This window comes from Macrotis lagotis, chromosome 1 (assembly GCF_037893015.1).
Source record: "Macrotis lagotis isolate mMagLag1 chromosome 1, bilby.v1.9.chrom.fasta, whole genome shotgun sequence".
NCBI lineage: Eukaryota > Metazoa > Chordata > Mammalia > Peramelemorphia > Peramelidae > Macrotis > Macrotis lagotis.
The window spans coordinates 85,625,640-85,649,394 of NC_133658.1; the positions used below are offsets into that span (position 1 = coordinate 85,625,640).

Sequence of the window (23,755 nt, forward strand, 5' to 3'; positions counted from 1 at the left end):
AATCCATCCTCCTGCACACGGTCACCAGAGGTGTGACCATGTCACTCCCCTTCATAGTAAGCTCCCAAAGTCCCTATTTTGGAAACAAATAAAAGCTCTGTTGCTGGGCCTTTGAAACTTTTCACAAAAAGGCCTTAGCTACCTTTCCAGCCTTATTACATATGATTCCCTTTCATGGTTTCTACAGTTTAGTCAGTATGACTTCACTTCACATCATGTGTGACCTTCTCTTTCTCCATATCATTGCACTATCCATTCCCTAAAACTGGAATGTAGCTCCTCCTCTCCTACATCTGTGAATCCTGATTTCTTTCAAGTCTCAACTCAACTGACACTTCATAAAAACCCTTTCCAGATTTTTCCAGCCACTATTATTCTTTTCACTCAAGTCACCTCTTACCTAGTCTCTATTTTGAATAAACTTCCCTATATATAAGTTATCTCACCTGATAGAATGTAAGCTTCTTGAGAACTGGAACTGTTTGGATTTTTGTGTATATGTCCACAGTGCTAATCACAATTAGATCAATCAAAAAACTTGTATTAAACCCCTATGATGTACCAGATACTGTTAGGTGTTGAGGATTGTTACTGCTGTTTGCCAAAGGCTTAAGATAATTCTTGCCCTTAAAGAATTCACCATCTAGGGGTGGCTAGGTGGTGCAGTGGATAGAGCACTGGCCCTGGAGTCAGGAGTACCTGGGTTCAAATCTGGTCTCAGACACTTAATAATTACCTAGCTGTGTGGCCTTGGGCAAGCCACTTAACCCCATTTGCCTTGCAAAAAAAACCCCTAAAAAAATAAAGAATTCACAATCTACATGTGAGGTGACAGTACTCAAATGAGCTGAATATAGGATAAATAGTAGGTGCTTAATAAATGCTCAATTAATTAGTTGATTGATACAATTTCTTATTTTGGATATGACTGTACCAGACAACAGAGAAAAGGCAGAGTTTCTTAATTTTAATTTTGCTTCTTTTTTTTTACCTGCCATGGAGAAAATTATTTGGACTGGAAAGAACAGAACTAAAATGTTTAATAAAGAATTGTTTTCCAACATAAGTTGGAAGATAATAAAAGAGAGTCTATCTATAAGTCATTAAACCCAGATGAACAGAACCCTATTGTAATGAAGGAACTGGCAGTTATGATTGATTGCTCATCCACATCAGAGGTAATAGTGGTTTGATCTAGCGGATATATGCCACTATCTAAGTAAGCCTTGCTGATTCATCCAGTATGACTCCTCTGCCCTGCTGGTGGCAGTTGATCAGTGATCTGTCTGGATAGTCACAGGGATTGCAGGAGAATCCAGAGATTCCTTCCTTTCACCCATTCTCATAAATAAAGATGTATTGAAGTCTAAGTCTCTGAGACACAGGAAGTAATAGCCTTTGTAATCAGACAACATCTGGAATATTGTGTTCTTTCCTGTGCATCACCTTTAGGAAAGACACGGAAAAGTTGGAGTTTTGGGATGGGGGCTTATTCTCTTAATACTAGTCCCTTCTGCGATTATCTCCAATTTATCCCTGCCTATTTTTTTGGTACTTTTTTTGCTCTATTTTTTATTTTCATACAGCTCTTGGAGAGAGAAGGATATATTTTTTTTGGTTTGTCTGTCTTTTTTTCTTTCTTTCCTTCTTCGTTTGTTTCTTTCTGTCTTTCTGTCTTTCTCTTTCTGTCTGTCTGTCTGTCTGTCTGTCTGTCTGTCTTTATTTGCATCCCCAGCACTTGGTAAAACTCCAGGACTTAATAAATACTTGTTGACTAGAGATCTCCAAGTCAATGATAGCCACTCGTGGAGGATAAAGTAAAGGGAATTCCTATTCAATCCTAGCTTGGACCAGATACCTCAAGATGTCTCTACCCATTCTGAAATCGCGAGTTGGATTTACTGTGTCCGTGTCCGTGTGTGTGTGTGTGTGTGTGTGTGTGTGTGTGTGTGTGTCTGTGTGTGTGTCTGTGTCTGTGTCTGTGTGTGTCTGTGTGTGTGTGTATGTGTATAAGTTAGCCTTAATCAGAGGTCCTTAAAGATCCTGATGAAAAATATGTGAAGGAGAATGGGTGAGTGGTGCTCCCTGCAGTCGGAACATCCCCTCTGGACTCGGCTAAAAGAGACGTGGCATCTAAGTGGTTCTTCTCCATCTCCCCTGTCCCAGCCTTTCTCCAAACTGATGCACAGGGGAAGTGGGCGCTTTTGTCACCTTTGACGCCCCCCCCCCCACTCCTGGGCCCCCTGGTCCGCTACGATCGGGAGAAGAGGGGCGAGGCAGCGCCTCGGGCGGGACCCCGAGAGGGAGTGGGGTGGAAGCCGTGGGGAGGCGGGAGCGGCCCCGGCCCCAAGGGCGGAGTGGGGAGCAGAGGGGAGGGGACGCGGAGGAGGAGGAGGAGGAGGAGGAGGAGGAGGAGGAGGAGGAGGAGGAGGAGGAGGAGGAGGAGGAGGAGGAGGAGGAGGAGGAGGAGGAGGAGGAGGAGGAGGAGGAGGAGGCGCGTTCTCCGGGGTTCGCGAGCGTCAGCGGCTGCGGGAGCCGAGTCCAGCCTGGGCGGGCAGCGTCGGAGATGCCGGGGGGCGCACGCGAGGATGGGGCAGCCAAGCCTGGGCGTCCCGCGGGGGTGGTCTCCCTGCTGCTGGTGGCGGCTGCCCTGCTCCCCGAGGTGCGTGGGCACACGGGGGATTCCGGCACCTGGACGCAGGAGAAGGTGAGGGCGGCGGTGACCCAGGGGAGAGAGTGCCCGCTGCCCAGCTGGCTGCAGATTAGGGGCGGGGGGCCGGGGAAGGGGGGAGGACGGGCTCTCTCTGCGTGGGGATGGGGGGAGAGGGAAGTGGTGTTGGCTTTTATGGGTCCCCCCCAGCCATGGAGAGACACCCCCACACCATTCACTCCGACATCAGCCACTGGGGGAATTGGGCCCCAAATCACAGGCGGGTGATTTGACTGTTTTCGATCCAGACAGTTCTGAGATGATGTCATGGAGCTGTCCCTTATTGTGGTTCGATTGGGAGCACAGGAAGTCTGCCTTGACTGGGGGGGCAGCGAAAGATGGGGAGAGAAGAGCTGGTCTTTGGGCTCTGCCACCCACTCTGGATGATGGCCGATGGCAGGGTTCAGTGCGCGCACAACCCTAAGCAAAAGCGAGGTACTCCAGGAAGCACTCTCTCTGGGTCTTTCATTGATGAAAGAAAACCTTCCCTTTGATTGTTGAACTTTCCATTAGGTTAGTCTTCAGGTAGTGGGATTTCTTCCTCCTTCACTTCTCCCTTCCTCCCTCCCTTCCTCTCTTATATCTTCATTTCCTCCTTTCCTTCTTCTCTCCCTCCTTCTCTTCCTTCCTTCTTCCTTTCTTCTTCCTCCTTCCCTCCTCCCTACTTCTCTTACTTCTTCCTTTTCCTTCCCTCCCTCTCTCCCTTCCTTCCTCCCTCCCTCTCTTATATCTTCCTTTCTCCCTTTCCTTCTTCTCTCCCTCCTTGCCTCCTTCCCTCCCTCCTTTCCTTCCTTCTTTCCTTCTTCCTCCTTCCCTCCCTCCCTACTTCTCTTACTTCTTCTCTTTTCCTTCCCTCCCTCTCTCCCTCCCTTCCTCCCTTCCTTTCTCTTTCCTCTCTCCCTCTCTCCCTCTCTCCCTCCTCCTTTCTCCCCCTTCTTCCTCTCTCCCTCCTTTCCTCCCTACCTCTCCTACTTCTTCCCTTTTCCCTGTCTTCCCCCATTCCTTTCTCTCTCCCTCTCCCTCCCTTCCTCCTTCCTTCCTCTCTTCCTCCCTCCCTTTCTTCCTCCCTGCATCCTCCTTCCCTCCCTCCCTGCCTTCCTTTCTTCCTTCTTTTCTCTTCTTTCCTCCCTTTCTTTTTCCATTTTTTCTTTTTCAACATATCAACTGGAGAAATATTAATTTAAAAGCAATTTATGATGCTTACAAGAAGTTGGAGGTATGAGGAGGAAATACTTTTTTTTTTTAGTAGAAGTAGGATAAAGTTCAGAGATATTTATAGTCCTGGAAGACAGAAAACTTAAGAAAGCTTGGATGAAAACCATTAAAAATTTTTGCTTATGAAGCAATTTTATGCTCATTTCCTTATTTATGCAATTGGATTTTGAAATTGCATTATATTTATAAAAGTTGTGAAACTTGAGGTGTTGTTTCATTGTGGTAAACACCCCATGCTGTGGCAAGACATTCAAAGATACTAAGGTAAATCGAAAAGTAAAAGATCTTTTTGAGACAATTTTATTGGTTAAAGGATTTTTATTTACATTAATTGTTTTTTATTTTTTTGAACACAAACCAAGCCATTTAAAAAAGAGCTATACTTTAACCCAATACATTTTTCAACTTTTTAAAGTACAACATACAGAAGATAAATTTGTTGGGACACACAGAGACTTGTGTTCACCCACACTAGTGGCTCACTCAAAATCTAACAAAATCTACCATGTGCTCTGTGAAAATTATTAGGGATATCTAATTCCTGAGTTTTAATTTAGGTCTGCTTTGTTCAATAGTGACATTCTGCAGTCTTATCTTATTGCAAATTTACCTTATTGACAATTTTATCTTATTGGCTAAAGGAGGCTCTGACAAGAGTGAGGGTAGGAGTAGTCAAAAGGTATTACTACTATTTCAGTAGTACCCTGATATATTGTCATTTTTAACTTACAAGGCATGGACACATCTCTAAGAAACCCTCCAATCTCTCTTCACCATGTTTGCCACCATCTTTAACCTCCTGAAAAAACTTGGCAAAAGGAAATTACGAAAGTTAGAATTCGGAGTCACATAACTACTCTTTGCAATACACAGAGTCTCTTTAATGTTGGCCAGTATAAAGAGTATTTTTTTTTTCTATATGAGTCATTTTCAGATGTGGTACACACATAACAATCTTGTGTACTGAAAGAAGCTGTTGTGATTTTGTGATATTTAAACTTCAAGTCAAAGCTCTGACTTTTTTTATTACCATAAAATTCTCTAATAACTCACATGTCCAGTGTTTTAAGGCTTGCATATCAATTTCCGTAAAACCACTCTCTAGATTAAGAAGTCTAAGTATTATTATTCTCCCCTTTCAGATAAGGAAAGTGAGTGATAAATTAATTAATTATTAATGGTTCCATACATTCTAAGAATCAAGATTCCAAGGCAGGTCTCTTGATTCCAATTCTGACACCCTCTCTATTATACCTTATTTTATCAGATCCCTTATCTACAAAACAGAAATAATGCCACTTGTATAACCTTCTTCATAATGGTATATAAGGAAAATGCTTTCTTAAATATTAAAGCACAAACAAAATTAAAGATATTAATAATAATTATAGTTGAAATAACTTTAAAATGTTCTGGACAGTGTGCTGACCTTGGAGTCACCAGAGATCTTAGTTCTAATTCCACAGCCAACTTTTGCTAATTGTATGATCCCAGACAAGTTATTTACCTGAGCTGCAACTTAATTAGCTCAATTTCCTAAAAATTAAATGAGACTAATACATGTAGGGTGTTAAAACTCTAAAATGGCATATAAATGTGAGCAACAAAATATTTATTTCAAATCAGAATGAGCAAAAAATTATTATCAAATAGTGTAACCAAATGTCCAAAGTAACCTTTTAAGATTTTACTTCATTTTCTCTTTTGGCTCTTTAAAGATCCCTTAATTATCTTTATCTGGTAAATAATCAAATCTATCTTACCAAGCATACCATTTTAATGAAGCAACCTAAGATAAGGTACATTGATGTATCTATTTTGTGTAAGGTGTGGTAAAGAAAACAGATTTTGAAATTTCCTTCTGTTTGAATATGAAAATATTGGAAGTCTTCCCTTTATGAATGAAGTTTTGTTTCAAAAATTTGCTACGGAATTGATTATTGGAAGCTGATAGGAGCAACGAGGTGGTGCAATGGATAGAGCACTGGGCCTAGAGTCAGGAAGACTTCTTCTGTTGGACTTCTCTCCCTCCTTGCCTCCTTCCCTCCCTCCTTTCCTTCCTTCTTTCCTTCTTCTTCCTTCCCTCCCTCCCTACTTCTCCTACTTCTTCTCTTTTCCTTCCCTCCCTCTCTCCCTCCCTTCCTCCCTTCCTTTCTCTTTTCCTCTCTCCCTCTCTCCCTCTCTCCCTCTCTCCCTCCTCCTTTCTGTGTGACTTGCTTGCCTCAGTTTTCTCATCTGTAAAAATGAGCTGGAAAAAAAATGACAAACTACTCCCATGTCTCTGCCAAGAAAACCACAAATAGTGTCATGACAAATCAGATGTGACTGAAATCAACTGAATAACAATAAAAAAGGCATTTTTTTCCCATAGATAGAACAGTAGAGATGATGAATAAGTTTAAAGTTAACCATAAAACCCTTTTTAATCTCTATTAGTTCAACTAAAGAACATAGGATAATTCTGAATCCTGAAAATAGTTACCAGGAGGGAAGAGGAGCAACCTAATTTTCTCTCTCATCCTAAGTCCAGGGTCATATTTTGAAAAATGCAAAGTTTATTTTGGCACATTCTTATCTCCCTTTCTGGACTTTTCTTACATATCCCAAAGTCTTTCTCCTCAACCTCATGATACTTTAAAACACTCTTTGTGAAATTTCTACCTTGAGGAGATCTAGGTTCTAAATATATTTACCACTCAATCAAAACTCTCATTCCTTTAGTTTATTTGTTGAGTCATTTCAGTCATATCCACCTCTTTGAAATGACTTAAGATTTGTAGTGACTGTATTCTGGTACAATGGATAAAGTGCCGGGCCTGGAGTCAGGAAAACTGCTCTCTTCAAATATGACCTCAGACACTTGTTGTGTGATGCTGGACAAGTCACTTCACTCTGTAACTATAAAAGTTTGAAAGATCTAGTGTTCCCATTAGAGCCTAGAGGAGGATTCCCTGGAGCAGTAGTAGACTACTGTCAAGGTCTGCTTTGAGAAATGTGAGACACCCTGAAGTCAAACTGGGTGCCCTGACTGGACTCTATAAAGGGACTGACCCTTGAAGTCCAACAGAAAGCTACACCTAAGGAGAGCTTCATGAGGACTCCACTATCCTATACTATCAGGGCACTTTAACCAACATATTGTGCATGTCGTGTCATCATTCACTTCACGTCATTTTCTTCAATTATGAAGGACAACAAGCCATCGATCAATCAAATAAAGGGAGAAAAGGACTTCCAAGAATTAGGGACTTTAAGCTCTAGACACCTTTTAATTTTAATTTTATTCTCTTCAAGGATCTTGTGTATGAGGGGAGTATATTCTCATGATTTTTGGAAAACCTGAATTTGTTATACCAGTTTTTCCTTTATAAAAGCAAATAAACTCTGACTGATAATTGTTTGGGAGGACATGGAATTTATGAGCTATATGATACTATAAACTGTAATCCCTTGTGATTTTCCTGGAACTCTAAGAGGATTAATAAGTAACTCTTACCTTGGGAACAGGGTCTTCCATTTTGAGCGCCTAACTGGGGATGCTCAGCACAGTGACTGGCACATAGTAGTTGCTTTAAATGTTGATTAAGTAGAGAGCATGCAAATTACTTAGATATATGTATATATCTAAGTAATTTGTATATGTAATATATATAAATGTATATATAAATATATATACATACATATATATAAGTAATTTGTATATGTAATGTATATATAAATATATACCTACATACTGTATATGTATATATATACAATGTATATATACATTTGTATATGTAATATATATACATATATGTACATATACACTCACACCCATATCATAATATGTATATATATATATATATATATATGAATCAGGTAAGATATTATATAGGAGTTAGATATTGATCTGAACTTTGAAAAAAGCTAGCAATAAAAAGAACTGTGTCACAATCATTGCTGTCTGAAAACAAAATGGGCTGCCACATCATTGGGTATGTCCAAGCAAAGATTACATAACTCCTTGTGGATGTTGTTAAAGGAATTCATTCTTCAAGTGGCAGAGTTGGGAATGGGGGTTAAATTATTTAACTCCTAAGGTACTTTTACAACTCTGAGATTCTACAATTCTATGAATAAGCCAGAACCTCAACTTTCATTCTTTCCACATACCCATCTCCATTTTTGATCCTTCAGATTGTTTTAAAAAAGCTTAAAGCCGTTTTCCCCCATAAATGGTATTTATGGAAACAGCACTGATGAGAGAGAGCAGGGTGGGCTGTTGGTAAGTGTGGTCAGTTTGTTCTCTAAGGGACAGGAAAAGGGAAGGACTTTAACTTCTTCATTCCTTGCTCTTCAGCAGCAATATTTCTGGTGCTCAGGGCAGGATGCTTTGTTTGGTCTCAGTAGATACTTGATGTAGTGACTACAGTTTAGAGTTAAATAATAGGATCAATGTGTGAGCTGTTTAGGAGCTTCTCAGATTGGACAATAGTTGATAGCTGGGACTGAATTGGCTGCATTTCTGTAATAATTTCCCCATGAGTTCATAATCTGGAACCACAGATCCTTTCACAAACTGGGCTGACTCCTCAAATTATGTAATTAAAATTATCTTGGGACTGGGTCTATGTGTTTGAACCAGAGAAGATGGGTTTTCCTTGCTTTGTACTACAAAATGAGTTCTTGCCCCACTCAGACTTCAGCATACTTTCTCCATTTCAGAAGAGCCCCTTCAGAAAAGCTTTACACATTAGATGTTTAATAATATATTTATTTATTGATTGTTGATTACTTGATTAATTATTTGGACCTTGACACAAGAGTGTCTGAAAAAAATGTACCTCCTGGCTGAGAGGGAGCTAAGATTACGTGCAGTTTTCTGTTACCATCTATCACAATTCTTTAGTTCACTCATTCACATCTCTTACATATTAGCTCCCCATTTTTGGTTTTTTTTTTCTTCTTCTTTCTTTTCTTCTTTTTTTTGGTAAGGCAATAGAGTTAAGTGACTTGCCCAAGGTCACATAGCTAGGTAATAATTAAATGTATGAGGTCAGGATTTGAATTCAGGTCCTCCTAACTGTTCTATCTGCTGTACTACCTAACTGCCCCTCCTTCCTTTTATTCTTATTCCTGCTTACTCCCCTTTCTTCTATGAAGACTTAGTGCTGGTTTGAAATTTTCATATTTCTTAATTCCTTCTGGGAAAAGACAAATTTGAAAATGAAAAAAAAGACAAATCAAAATATTCTTTATTTGCAATGTGTTTAGAATTGTGTTTTAAATAGTTAAATGTATTTATTCTTTTTTCAATTTAATCTGATAAATATTTATAGTTAGCATTTATTTATTGCTTTGTAAAACAAAGTGCTTTTCACATCTCATTTGCTCCTCACAACCTTAGAAGGTGGGTACTATTATTATTCTCACTTTACAAATGAGGAAACTGAGGTAGATTGAGGTGAAATGACTTGTGCAGATTCACATAGCATTTGAGCTCAGGTCTTTCTGAACCACCTCTTAAACTTCTTTGATGTGTAGGTAACTGTGCTAGGTTTTAGGGACAGTGACAAATATAAACCATTTCTGCCCTCAAGGGTCTGGGTTACTTTCTATGAAATTCTTCTCTAGTGTCAAGAGCACCACTATTCTTCCATTCATCCAGGTTTAGAAACAAGTATACATCCTCGACTTGTCACTCTCCCTCATTTTTTTTATTAATTAAATTTATTTTTTTACTCTCATTTTGTGCAAATGTTTTTTTACATTAATAAAATATTCTTGTTTACAAGTAAACAAAATACCCCTCCCCCCATGAGTATAGATAGACTTGCTTGGGTAAAAAAAGTAAAGGGGAGAGAAAAAAATTAAAATTAAAAAAAATAATAGTAATAATTGTATGTATGGCCAGGTGGCACAATGGACGAAGCACCAGCCCTGGAGCCACGAGCACCCGAGTCCATATCCAGCCTCGTAAACCCAACAATCACCTAGCCACGTGACATGCAAGCCACCCGATCCCCACAGCCCTGCAAAAACCAAAAAGAAGAAAAAGACCCAAAATAAAATAAAATAGTAATGATAGTAGGGGTGGCTGGGTGGCAGACAGAGCATTGGCCCTTGAGCCAGGAGCACCTGGGTCCAAATCCGGCCCCAGACACCCAAAGATCACCCTGCTATGTGGCCCCAGGCAGGCCACCCAGCCCCACTTGCCCTGCACCCTCCCCCAAATAATAATAACAAAAAATGTGCTTCAGTCTTTGTTCCAACACCAACAACTCTGTCACGGGTGGATCACATTCTTTATGATAAGCCCATCACAAAAGTTACTTCCATAATTTTCCAATGTTGCCATTGCTGATCGCAACTCCCTCCTTTCGTATTTCTCCACTACCATGTACTATATTTTTTCTCTCCTTTCACTCTGACTCTGCTGTAGGGTCGCTGAGTGGCACAGCAGACAGATCCCTGGTCCTGGGGCCAAGAAGCCTTGAGCCCCCATACCACCCCTTAGGCCCAGAATCCACCTGGCTCTATGGTCCTGGACAGGCCTTCCAATCCCAGCCCCTTGCAAGAAGTAAAAAAGAAAATGTGTTATATCTGACCACTCTCCCCCCATGGTCCATCCTCTCCTCCTTTATTCACATCCCCACCCCTTCCCCCTGCTCCCCCCTCCTTCTTACTCCAGATGTCTATACCCCATTGAGTATATTTGCTGTTTCCTCTCCTAGCCATCTCTGATGAGAGCAAAGGTTTCCTCATTCCCCCTTGCCTCCCCGCTTCCATATCATTGCAGTAGCTCATTGTAATAAAAAAAATCTTATTATGTGAAATATCTTGGACTATTCCCCCTCTCCTTTTTCTTTCTCCCATTCCATTTCCCTTTTTTTCTATTGACTCCATTTTTACACCATATTTTATCTTTGAATTTAGCTTTCTCCTGTGCTTCAACTATAAAAGCTCCTTCTACCTGCTTTATTAACTGAGGAGGTTCGTATGAATATTATCAGTTTCATTTTTCTATACATGCAGTTCATCCTCATTAAGTCCCTCATATTTCCCCTCTCTCCTCCAATCTCCATGCTTCACCTGAGTCCTGTATCTGAAGATCAAACCTTCTGTTCAGCTCTGGCCATTCCAAAAGGAACCTTTGAAATTCCCCTGGTTCATTGAAAGTCCATCTTTTTTCCCTGGAAGAGGACATTCAGCCTTGCTGGGTAGTTCATTCTTGGCTGCATTCTAAGCTCTTTTGCCTTCCTGTATATTGTATTCCAAGCCCTACGAGCTTCCAATGTAGTTGCTGCTAAGTCCTGTGTGATCCTGACTGCCGCTCCACGATATTTGAACTGTGTCCTTCTAGCTGCATGTAATATTTTCTCTTTGACTTGGGAGTTCTGGAACTTGGCTATAACATTCCTAGGGGTTGGTTTTTTGGGATCTCTTTCTCAGGGGGATCGGTGGATTCTCTCCATTTCTATTTTGCCCTCTGCTTCTAGAATGTCAGGGCAATTTTCCTGTAGTAATTCTTTGAAAATGATGTCAAGGCTCTTTTCCTGATCATGACTTTCAGGTATTCCAATAATTTTTAAATTACCTTTCCTAAGTCTGTTTTCCATATCAGTAGTTTTTTCAATGAGATGTTTCACATTTTCTTCTAATTTTTCGTTTTTTTGGTTTTGAAGTATTGATTCCTGATTTCTGGTAAATTCATCAATCTCCCTGAATTCTATTCTTTGTCTGAAGGATTTGTTCTCCTCAGAGAGTTTTCTTATCTCTTTTTCCATCTGGCCAATTTTGCTTTTTAAAGCATTCTTCTCCTCAATAACTTTTTGAACTATTTTATCCACTTGACCTAAGCTGGTTTTTAGCATGCTATTTTCTTTAGCATTTTTTTGGATTTCCTTGACTAAGCTACTGACTTCATTTTCATGTTTTTCCTGCATCTCTCTCTCCTTTCTTTTCGCAGTTTTTCTTCCACCTCCCTCATTTGATTTTCAAAGTCTTTTTCGAGCTCTGTCATAGCCTGAGCCCAATTTCTGTTTTTCTTGGAGTCTTTAGATGCAGGATCTTGTGCTTCCTCATCTTCAGACTGAGTATTTTGATCCTTCTTGGGCTCATTTGCAAAATATTTCTCAATAGTCTTCCTCTTATTTCTCTGCTTTCTCATTTTCCCAGCCTGGTCCTGGTTTTGGGGTGCTTCCTTAGCTTTTAGGACCCTACCACAAGGCGCTCAGTGTGTGAGGGTCTGTCCTCCCTCCTGGTCTGTGAATGACCATAAGCACCTCCCTCTGCCACAGGGCTGAGGTGGGGGGCCCCTGCTGTTCTATGGGGGGGCCTAGATTGGGATCAGGATCTGAATGTGGTCAGAGCCCCAGAGTCCTGTTCCAGAGGCAGAGGACAGAGCTGGGCAGTCTCTCTCTCTTCACTCCCCACCGTCAGCTCAATGGGCTCATGCCCTGGGGACTCCTGCTTATGGGCTCTGCCTGCTTCTGTTTCCAGGTCTGGGCTGCTGAAAGACCAAGCTGCTGGCTGTGTGCCCTGAGGGCTGGGCTCCACATGCACACTCTGGCAGAGGTCCCCCGCTGTTCCCCCACTTTGTGCCCGGTGCTCCCTGGGGTGCAGCTCAGGAGACTCCCCCGCCGCTGTGAGCCATGGTTTCCAGCACCCTGGGGCTGCCTCAGGGAGGCTGAAGTTCTTTCGCTCTGGTGGGCCACTCCTCTGGCAGGCTGCCCCTCCAACCCCGGGGAGCAGAGCCTTTCTGCTCTTTTACAGGTTACCTTGAGTAGGAGAACTGCCACACTGGGTCCCTTTGTGGGTTCTGTCTCTCGAAAGTTTAGTTAGAGTCTTTAGTTTCACATTTTATCAGAGAGCTCCTAAGACTTGATCCCTTCATGTCGCCATCTTGGCTCCACCCCACTCTCCCTCATTTTTACTCCAACCTGAGACTCACTCCAGTCAGATCCCAGATCTTTCTTTTTCAATCTCAGCAATATTTCTCGCATCTGTATCTATGTCTTCTTTCATATAATTTCTATCATAGTTTAGAAACTCATCACTTCTCACCTGGACAATGGTAGTAACCTCCTAATTGACCTCTCTCTACAGTTCATTCTACTTACCATTATCAAATCGATAATCCAAAGCACAGATATGATCAGATTGGTTCTATACTCACAAATCTTCAGTGAGTCCCTAAAGATTTTTGGATAAAAATACAAACCCCTATATTTGGCTGACCCCAAGCTATCTTTCTAGCTTGACTATCTATGACTCTTTCTCAGCCAGATTTGCTTGAATGGGGTATACAACATTCCATCTCCCTTCTGCTGTTGCCCAAGACTGGAATGCCCTTCTTCCTTATCTCTCCTTTCCTTTAGGAACTCTTATCTACTACATTCAGGAGTAAAGAAAAAAAAAGTGCTGCCCCTTACAAAGTTTTTTCCTAATTCTTCCAACTTGCTAATACTCCCAGCCCCACTCTACCCACAACCCCACCCCCAGCTAAGAAACTCCTATGTATGTATTTCATGAATGTAACAGGGGTTGGAGAACAGACTGGCAACCTGTAATTTTATAGTTCAGAGGGACAATGATTCTGTCTAAATCCTAAGATCTGGTTGCAGACTATTTTCAACTTTGAGTCAGAGGGCTGACTTGAGTCATGCCTGAGAGTTCTTAAAGAGATACACATATAGTCTGCCAAAGACAGCCTGATTGATAGAAAGAAGTAGGCAGATAGCATTTACCAATCCGGCCCAGTCCAGAAATGGAAGAAAATAGAAGAGACAGAAGAAACTGAAATGAGAATCTAAAGGAGGAAACCAAAAGGAGAAATGAAAATGAGGGCTGAGCTTTGAGGGAAGAAGAGAGAGAGATTAAGGAGGGTCATTAGGCATCTCAAAGTAGAAAATTGGGACTTGAGCTAATCCTCTTTGTGAGGTAGTCCTCTTTAAGGACTAATAGAAGGTTGAAAGAAAGATGCTCTTCACCCAACTATGTCTCCTAGGATGGATGATAGAGCCTCTGGTCTGAAGTCAGGAAGATCCATGTTCAAATACAGCCTCAAATACTTACTAGCTGTGTCATCCTGGTCGAGTCACTTAATCTTTTTTTTTTTTTTTGCTCCAACTCCCTGTAAAATGGGGTTAATAATGGTACCTATCTCTCAGGGAGTGAGGATCAAATAAGATAATAATTGTAAAAAAGTGCTTCACAGAACCTGGCAGATACTAGGAGTCATAGATATACTTATTCTCTTTCCTTGTTCCCTTCCCCTTCCCTAAATGTTTTCTGTATCCTGATTTTGTCCCAAATATAATTAGAATATTCTCAGATGAGGACTCTTAGCTGTTGTGATTATATGACAGTTTTCATTTGTGATAAACTGTAATGACAGAGAAAGAAATCTCATGAAACTCAAGGTCATTATTATTTACTTTAGGCTAAAATTGGTATAATTGTTAATGTTTGTCACTCCCTGATAAAACTGCTAGAGAGAAAGAATTGGAGGGAAAAATCACCTTAGAACTCCCCCCCCCCCCGCAACACACAACATTTGGAAGAATATCGCCTTGTCTTTTTTCTAGAATGGAAGAGGGAACAGAAAAGTTTGAGTTCTGACAAACCAATAAATAAAGACTAATAGAATGCCTTCTGTGGGGTGGGGGGTGGGGGGAGGGAAGTAAGAATGGGGGAAATATTGTAAAACTCAAAATAAATAAAATCTTTCTTTTAAAAAAGAATATAAGCTTCTTGAGAGCAGAGGCTATTTTTTATGTCCTTCTATCCCCAGCACTGATGTACAGGAGGCAGTTAATAAATGCTTATTGAATTGAATTGAACCGAACTGAATTAAACTCTACTTACATGTTTTAGTGCTTCAGATTTTGAAAACATTATGAAAACAGTCAATTAATTACTTGGATTAGTGAATCTCCATCTTTACCCACCAGCCTCCTCCCAGGGAGTAACAAAGCATCTAAGAAAACAATGAATCAATTTGGACTTGTCTGTGGAACTTGATAATGATTGACTACTTCCTCATCTTAACATTCATTTGAGCAATTGTAGTTTGTTTTTGATTTATCCTTATCCAAATCTCAGAATGATTTTGTCACCATCTTGGAATGCAAGTTTGTTACTCTTGTACTGGAAATATTTCATCATTCATAAAATGAGGGCATTGCCAAGGGTCCCTTTCAGCTTTAAATAGATGATCCTATAACTTGCCTGCAGTAACGCAGAACAATTTAGTAGCAGAGAGAATTTGGAAGAAAATTGCTCTGAATAGCTAGGGTAGACTCTTTCCACAGCTGTTAAATAGACAGAAGATTGACTAATTTTATTTTCTGATTGTCTTTATAACTGAATTTGTGTATATCAACCATGAAACCATTCAATTTGATTATTATGATGGTCAGAAAGTTAAATATTAAAAGCAATTGTATCTTGTTATTCAGTTATGTAAAGAAAATCTTCACAGGAATGATTTTGGGGAGATGATAATATTTAAGTGCACCACTTATCCCTAGTTTTTCCTGATTTTTTTTTCTTACATCTATCTTTAAATTTTTTATCTTTAACTCAACTTTCAAAATACTCATCTTCTTTGTTTTAAAATCAATCAATCAACCGATAAACATTTATCAAGAGCCAACTATGTACAAAGCACTATGCTAAGCACTGGAAACACAGAAGGAGGTAAAAGACAGTCCATGTCCTCAAGAAAATAATCTAATGGGAAAGACAAATACATACAAAGTTTTTTTATATACAGGATGTATTGGGAATAATTAACAGAGGGAAGGAACTCTCATTAAGAGGTATTGGGAAAGGTTTCTTGTGGAAGATGGAATTTTAACTGAGACTTCAAGACAGGAAAGCCAGGAGGTAGAGATGAGGATAATCCCAGGCATGGTGAGACCATTCAGTGGAAATTTCTAAGGTCAGGAGGATGGTGGGATTTTAGTTGGGAATTAAAAGATGAGAAAATAGAGGCAGAAAAAGATAGTAGCTTGCCCACCACCAGTTACAAGTAGTAAGGAGCATAGCCAAGAATTAAAATGAGGTCTTTGACTCTAAATTTAGTATTCTTTTTACTGTAATATGTGAATAAGACTTAATGAATAATAAATAGGTTGGAAAACTTTGAACACACACCTTATCTCATGGATAATGGGATATGAGGCAGTGTTGCCACAGTTGATTATACTTGTAACTGAAGCCTGTGAGATAATTGTGAAAAGAACTTCATACTGTGTCAGTTCCATCAACCCCAATATATTTCCTCACTTTGCATGAAATGTTTCACTTCCCTTGATTTAAAAGAAATTTCTGTGAGGAAAGCTTTATTTCCTCTTACTAACCTTATTTTTAAAGGTAGATGTGTTTGTTGATCTACAATTTCTACCCATTCATACCTAAGCACACAGTAATTTAATCATATCTTTTCTACTATCTTATGAAGCTTCATTGAAAGAATGGGAATATAGATATGGAGGGAAGGGGACTTCCTGATAACTAATTTTGAGATGCAAAGCATCTTCTGTAGTATTGTAGCAGAAGAACACTTGGAGCTCTTGGATCAAAGACACACTTCATTAATTTTGAATTTGGCTTAGCCTTCATTCAACTTGATTAAATTTAATTAAATTTCATTCCATTCTGCTGATATTTATTAAATATTCTTTATGTGCAAGGCACTTGGTGATACAAAGATTAAAAAAACCAGCCCCTACCTTTGAGAAATTTAAATTTAGTAAGGGAAAGACCTTTACACAAATAATACAAGTGAGAGAATGATTAAATGGATAAGAGAAGATAGAATTTAAAGTTTATTTCTAGTTTTTAGGATCCGAGAAAGCATCACAATTCATATTTAAATATTGCTTTATGGTTACAAAACTTTCTCTATAACCAACTGGTGAAGTATGAAGTATAAGTATCATTATTATTATCCCCAAATTAAGGAGGAAACAGATTTAGAATGTTTAGACGACTTTCCCATTGCATATGATTAGTAACAGAAGTGTTTTATCAAATCACTTCTCATGAAGGCTTTATAAAGGAGATAGCAGTTAATCTGTACTTTTTTTTTTTAGATTTTCTGCAAGGCAAACAGGGTTAAGTGGCTTGCCCAAGGCCACACAGCTAGGTAATTATTAACTGTCTGAGACCAGATTTGAACCCAGGTACTCCTCACTCCAGGGACATGCTTTATCCACTGTGCCACCTAGCTGCCCCTTAATCTGTACTTTCAAGAAAGGGAAGGGGGTTAGAAAATGAATGACAGAAACCCAGAATTGGAAAGATGTCGTAGGTCATCTAATTCAAATCTTATTTTTTTCACAAATAAATGGTCATTGAGACTTTTTTCTGATGTGAGAAAAATCTGTCTTTCAAGATCTCATCCCACTTTTGGACAGCTCTAATTATGAGGAAGTTTTCCTTTGTACCCAAATCTGCCTCCCTATAACTTTAACCAATTGTTATTATTTAGCAATGAGGGAGACCAGGTCAAACAAGTCTTATGTCTCTTTCACATGACTATATTTTAAATCATTGAAAATCATTGTAATGTGCCTCCCCAAGTATCTTCTTATCCAAGATAGAAAAGTTTTAGATACTTCAGTCAATTCTTATATGTCAAAGATTCTTTAGCTAGAATCCAAGGATCTCCAAGGGATCTATGGATAGAACTTCAGGGGTTCAATGAACTTGGATGGGAAAGAAATTACATCTTTATTTCCCCAAACTCCAACTCATTTTTTTAAAAATTTTCTTTGATTATTTTAAAACATTATTCTGAGGAAGGGGTCCATAGGCATCACTGGAAAGTCAAGGAGGTACATCATGTAAAAAGAGTGAAGAACCTGTGATATATGCCATTATTTCTCTACATTCATCTTCATCATTCTCTGGACACTTTTTAACTTCTTGATGCCCTTTGTTCATTTTGAGTGCAGCTGTGGTAGTTTTTGATGATCAATTGATTCCTTTTTTTTTAAATATGTTTACGAGTCATCTCTTTAATTGCTCTCAGATTTTCCTAGGATTTAAAGTCCAGTCCATTGGGTTATATTTACAAATTCTGACCTCTTTTTTGAACACCAGAAGAACATTGAATATTCTTCATTCTTACAGACCCTCTTTAATTTTCCATGATTTTCCAAAAATCACTCATAGTGGCTCAGTAATCACCTCCAATGATGTTTTCATCATTCAGAACTGGAAGCATTCTAGATCAGGTGACTTGAACTCATTCCTTCACTTGTCTCCCTGTTTCTCTGGGAAGAAAGCAGGTTCTCCACTAAGCATTTAGAAAGAAGAGAACTACATTTTTTATATTTCTTTATACAATTTCTGGTTCTTCATCAGACATGTATACAAAATTGAGCAATTAATAAATGTCATTAAAAGGTATTGACAATTACTTCATCATGATCTCTAGTCAATGCAATGTATTGTTAAAAATCACATCTTTGAATGTTGTGTATGTCTAGTATTTTAAATAAAAGTGTGCCTCAATTCATGTGTCCCCAAAAGACTGAATGTTAATTGAACTTTTATAATTGAATCATATTTTATATAGAGTTGGAAAAATCACCAATCAAAAGAATACTATTATAAATATGTTTGTAAAGTGAAGAATCATTTCTATTATGTGATTATGTTATTGTTCAGTTATTTTTTTCAGTTGTGTCTGATTCTTGGTGGCCCTGTTTGGGGTTTTATTGGAAAAGATACTGGAGTAGTTGGCCATTTCCTTCTCCAGATCATTTTACAGATTAGGATCTGAGGCAAACAGGATTAAATGACTTGCCAAGGGTCATACAGCAAGTGTCTGAGTTCACATTTGAACTCAGGGGGATGAACTTTCTAGACTCCAGATATGGCACTCTATACAGTACATCACCTATCTTCCTATTATGTAATGAATCATTCCTTAATTTTTTAAAAAATAAATTCATGTATTTAGAAATATGTATTTAGCTTCCTTCAAAGGGTCTATCAATGTATTTATTTTTTTAACTCATTCTCACAAAGGAACAAAATTCTTACTATGCTCACTTAAGATAACTCCTTATTACAAATATCAACTAATAATTATGAGTTTAGTAGATCATGTATTTGAAGTTAAAACAAATTGCTAAAATGATCAATTTAAAGGTCTAGTTTTAGAATTTTCAGTTTTTATTGCTTAGTGGTAAAATTCACTTGTAAATGGCCTCTCTATTTTTAATGTAGAAGGAATAATTTTGCAATTCTAAGTTTAAATAAAATTCTTAAGCACATTTTGGTATGCAGTTACCCATTTTTACTTTTTTTCTTAATATTCAGAGCCAACACAAACCAGCTATTTTGAATACAACTGATATTCAGAAAATTGCAGAAGGCACAAATATTTCTGAAATGTGGCAGAATGACTTAAAACCACTACTTATAGAGAGATATCCAGGATCACCAGGAAGTTATGCTGCTCGCCAGGTAAGAACTTCTGTGAATATTTTATGCTGAATATATTGTACATATTTTTAAAGTCAAATTGGGATCTTGTTCTGATTTAAGGAACATATGGGCTAATGTCCAAATTGCCTAATGTTTTATATTATCTAGATTTTCTCAACAATCACCAAAATGATTCAGTTAAGTGCCAAAGCACGCAATAATATATTCTGAAATTTTGTTTTGTAAAAGGAGAACATTTAGCTCTCTAATTTTATTTGTCAACAAAGCCATAGTGAAATTTGGAATTGCTAAATTAGTGAAATCATGTTCAACATTAGCAACTAAATTAGCTACTTAATCTTAATTTTAGACTTTGTCTGATATGTAGATTCTTCATTTATATTAACAAAAATGCCAAGACTGCTTTGGGAAGGCCCCATTTTAGTTGAATTTCCTGTAGAAGACTTATAAGAGTACTTTCATAAGAATCATATTGAATCCCACAGTACTATCCTTGTGAATAATATGTATTCTTGTACTGCTGGAGTAAATTTACACATTGATGGTATCACAAACTTATTAACATATTATAGCATATACATGATAGAATAAATTAAAATTACAATATTTTTGAATTTTAATTACTTTTCTAGACTTTTTTATGCTTAACTTTCAGTGATTTTTTTAAAAAATCTGGAGGACATTCAATTAAAGTTACTTTGTACAAAGTTACCAAGTGATTTTTTAAATTGCTAAATCAAATAACCTTTTCTATACTCTGTTGATCACCTTCTTTTCCATGATGTGATCTTCTTATAGCTGTTTGTGATACTTCTCATTCCTGGTTCTTTTTCTACCTGTCTGATCATTCCTCAGTTTCTCTGAAAAATCTTTATTTAAGTCAGGGGTAAGTAAACTATGACCTAAGGGCCAACTCCTGCTGTCTATTTTTATATGGCCTGCAAGCTTAGCGTGATTTTTACATTTTAAAATTAAAAAAACCTTTAAAACCATGATTTTTTTTTTAGATCATGGGTCAAACAAAAAATAGGTGATGGACTGGCTTGACTCAATAGCTATACTTCATCATATTTTGGCATTTCTTTGACATGTCAATAATCCATGGGTATCCCTGATTCCTCTTCTTTTCTCTCCTGTACTATCTCACTTTCTGATTTCATAAAGTCCCATGGATTAAGTAATTATTTCTAAGCAATTGATTTTCAGATTTACTTGTCCATACCTAACCTACCATTTCAATATTAAATTGACTATAGATGATCTTAACTTGGATGTTCTATAGATATCTTCATGTTCTAGTCTCTTCTTACCTTTCTAGTATACTCATACCTTAACTGTCTTTCTCACACTTTGATCTAGTGACTCTGACCTCCTTGTTGCTCCTTATACAAAACACTCCCAACTCTTTACTCCATAAATTTTCACAAACTTGCCCTCTATTCCCAGAATGCTCTTTCTTCTCTCCTCTGCCTTTTGACTCCTTTTTTTTTGGGGGGGGGAAGGGTTTCTCTGTAAAAATACAGAAGTTTGCCATTTCCTTTTCCAGCTTATTTTACAGTTTAGGAAAATGAGGCAAACAGGGCTAAATCACTTGCCCAGCATCATACAGTCAGCATCTGAAGTTGAATTTAAACTCAGGAATATGAATCTTTCTGACTCCAGATTCAGTATTCTATCCACTATACCACTTTGCTGTCCCTTGACTCCCCTAGCTTTCTTCAAATATCAACTGATATCCTGCCTTTGGAAAGATGGTTTTCTCAAGTCCCCTTAATGCTAATATCTAAGTTCAAATTTTGAAAAGATACTTTCTTGTTATTATAATGAAAATCTTCATTGTTTTCTTTTTTATAGATTTAGAGTGATTCTAAAATAAAATCTGTTCTTCCTACTTCCCAGAGTTCTTCTTTTTACTTCTAGGAGTCTAGAACAGTATGAATGCTCTGGGCTTTGCCCAAATTTGTCTATGGTAAGGTATAATGACAGCTATTTCCTTATTCAAGGGCTTCTGGTTATAGGTGACAGATGCAGAGTATATTATCTAAAATCCATCAGATCAGAAAAAATAAAAAAAACCCTTCAACTAATTAACTAGGTGGATAACCTTTTAGAAATCAAGGTTCTGACCTGAATTGATAGAGGGTGTTTCTTTTAACTGTTGAGTTCCTTGTACAGTGATATCACAGGTTTGTTCCCTATCCCTATTATTTTTTTTTAAAAAGTAGTTTTATAAAGGACTTCTTTTTGAGTGTACTCTTCTGCATTTTTTGCCTTAGACTGCAGTCCCATTCGCACTTCCCATAGAGGGGTCACATCTATGACATGACCTGAAACATTAGCAAGCTACTCAGATCTCAAATGTCTAAGTCATAGAACTAAATACAGACTCATAAGAGTGTTTACACATGAAGAGTCTTAGAAAATATCTCATTTGACTTTTCATTTAATAATTAAACCAACCCCTTCATTGACCAATGAAGAAACCAAGTCCCATAGAAAGTCAGTGATTTACCTCTCAAGCCATACTGCAAGTTATTAACCAAATTAAAACCACACCACAGACCCTTGATTCTTGGTCCATTATATCATGTAGTGCCTTCCCTTCCCTTCTCTCTCAACCTCTGCCATTTTTCTTCCCTGAAAAATTTCCCATTCTCCCTTAATTACTATAAATTTAGGGAATCACTGCATCTGTTGTCTCCCACATTAATGGCATCATTGTCAACAAACATTCATTTAATAAATGCTACTCAGAACTGGAGAGATAAAAGGTTAATAGAGAGAGTCTGCTGTCAGAAATTAATTTGACTCTCATCAGAGATGTTATAGAAAAGGATTATATTGGATCTGTGTTTAGCATGCTTATAGATGTAGAGTATATATTAAATTGCTTTCTTTCAGGGGAGGGGGTAGAGAAGAAGGGGAGAGAGAAAATGTAAAAAAATGATTTTTGAAAACTATCATTAAATGTAGTTGGAAAAATAAATAAATAAATAAAGAAAGAAAGAAAGAAAGAAAGAAAGAAAGGGAAAAAAAGAAAAGGTATCAGAATTCTCAAATTCTCAAATATTTCTTCTTGGCTTCCTAAGATCTTAAATGTGAGCATTGAAACACTTTGCAACTGAAAACTCTTTATAGGCATTAATTTCTTTCTCTCCCTTTTTCTCTCTGTTTTTCTTCTAGCACATCATGCAGAGAATTCAAAGACTCCAAGCCAACTGGAACTTAGAAGTGGATACTTTCTTGAGTTATACACCCTATGGATACCGGACTTTTTCAAATATCATCAGCACCCTTGACCCTACTGCCAAGCGCCACTTGGTACTCGCTTGCCACTATGACTCTAAGTATTTTCCACAATGGGACAGTGGAGTATTTGTGGGAGCTACAGACTCAGCGGTACCCTGTGCAATGCTGTTGGAGGCAGCCCGGGCTTTAGACAATCAGCTTCTTTCCTTGAAGGTATCTGTTTCCTCTTGTTGGTTTAAATGAACAGCTATCTTAACAGTTGCTCAGAGTGAATTCTAGAGTCCTGGGAGACTAGAAAGGGTATTCAAAAACTTAGTCTTAAAGTCTTTAGGTACATTTTGTATTTTTAAAAAAATGACTTAATGATATGAAGTACTACTGAAAAATATTAATTTGAAGACTATATCTTTTGAGGCAATTTCCACTATGAATAGATTCATTTAATTTTCAAAAGGGGGCGGTGTTAATAACTTTTACATTGTTCAGTTTTATTTGCCAGAATTAAATGTGAAAAATTTTTGAAGGGAACACAATGAGGTGGGTTGGAATGGTTATGACTCAGAAAAATATGTTCATTTCATGTTGTTTATGCAACTACTTTATTTATCTCAAACTTTTGATCCAAGAGGTGGAAACTTTTGAGTGCAATTCCTAAGTTATATCATTAGTAAAGTACTTTCAGACTTAATCTAGATGGAAAGCATGAAGCAAAAGTATGGCATTGCTATTATCTGTGAAATCTCAGCTCAATTATGGGTAGTATAGCAGAGCTTTTGTTATGCTCTCAGCTCAAAATACCCTAGGGACTCTCAGATGTGATTTCTGTCTCTGTATTCTTAAGAGCATATTGAAAAAAATAAAATGTACTAGAATGAATGAAGGTATTTTGTTCCAATATCACTTATAACCAAAGTAAACAAAACAAAGCAAAAAAAGCCTAACTTTGTTCATGGGTAATAAATGACCTGTTTTCTTGAAACTTGAGGGAGGATGCTTCTCTTTGCCTAATGGGGAAAAGAGGTTAAAAACTTATCATGTAATAGAAGTAATAAAGACATTTAGCTCTTTTTTTTATTGGATATACTATACTTGAACAAAACACAAAACTTTTGTAGATAGCATGTTTTTTCA

At 38.0% G+C, this 23,755-nt stretch overlaps 1 protein-coding gene across 1 annotated transcript in view; it reads left to right on the top strand.

Annotated features, from left to right (window-relative positions):
• Positions 1–2,540: 2,540 nt before the first annotated feature.
• The window catches only part of QPCT (glutaminyl-peptide cyclotransferase), a 39,224-nt gene continuing 18,009 nt past the window's right edge, over positions 2,541–23,755 (top strand). The window contains exons 1-3 of the mRNA XM_074203967.1: positions 2,541–2,707; positions 19,247–19,393; positions 22,559–22,837. Coding sequence (XP_074060068.1) covers positions 2,567–2,707; positions 19,247–19,393; positions 22,559–22,837 — 567 coding nt within the window. The 5' untranslated portion in view covers positions 2,541–2,566. The remainder of the gene's footprint in view (positions 2,708–19,246; positions 19,394–22,558; positions 22,838–23,755) is intronic.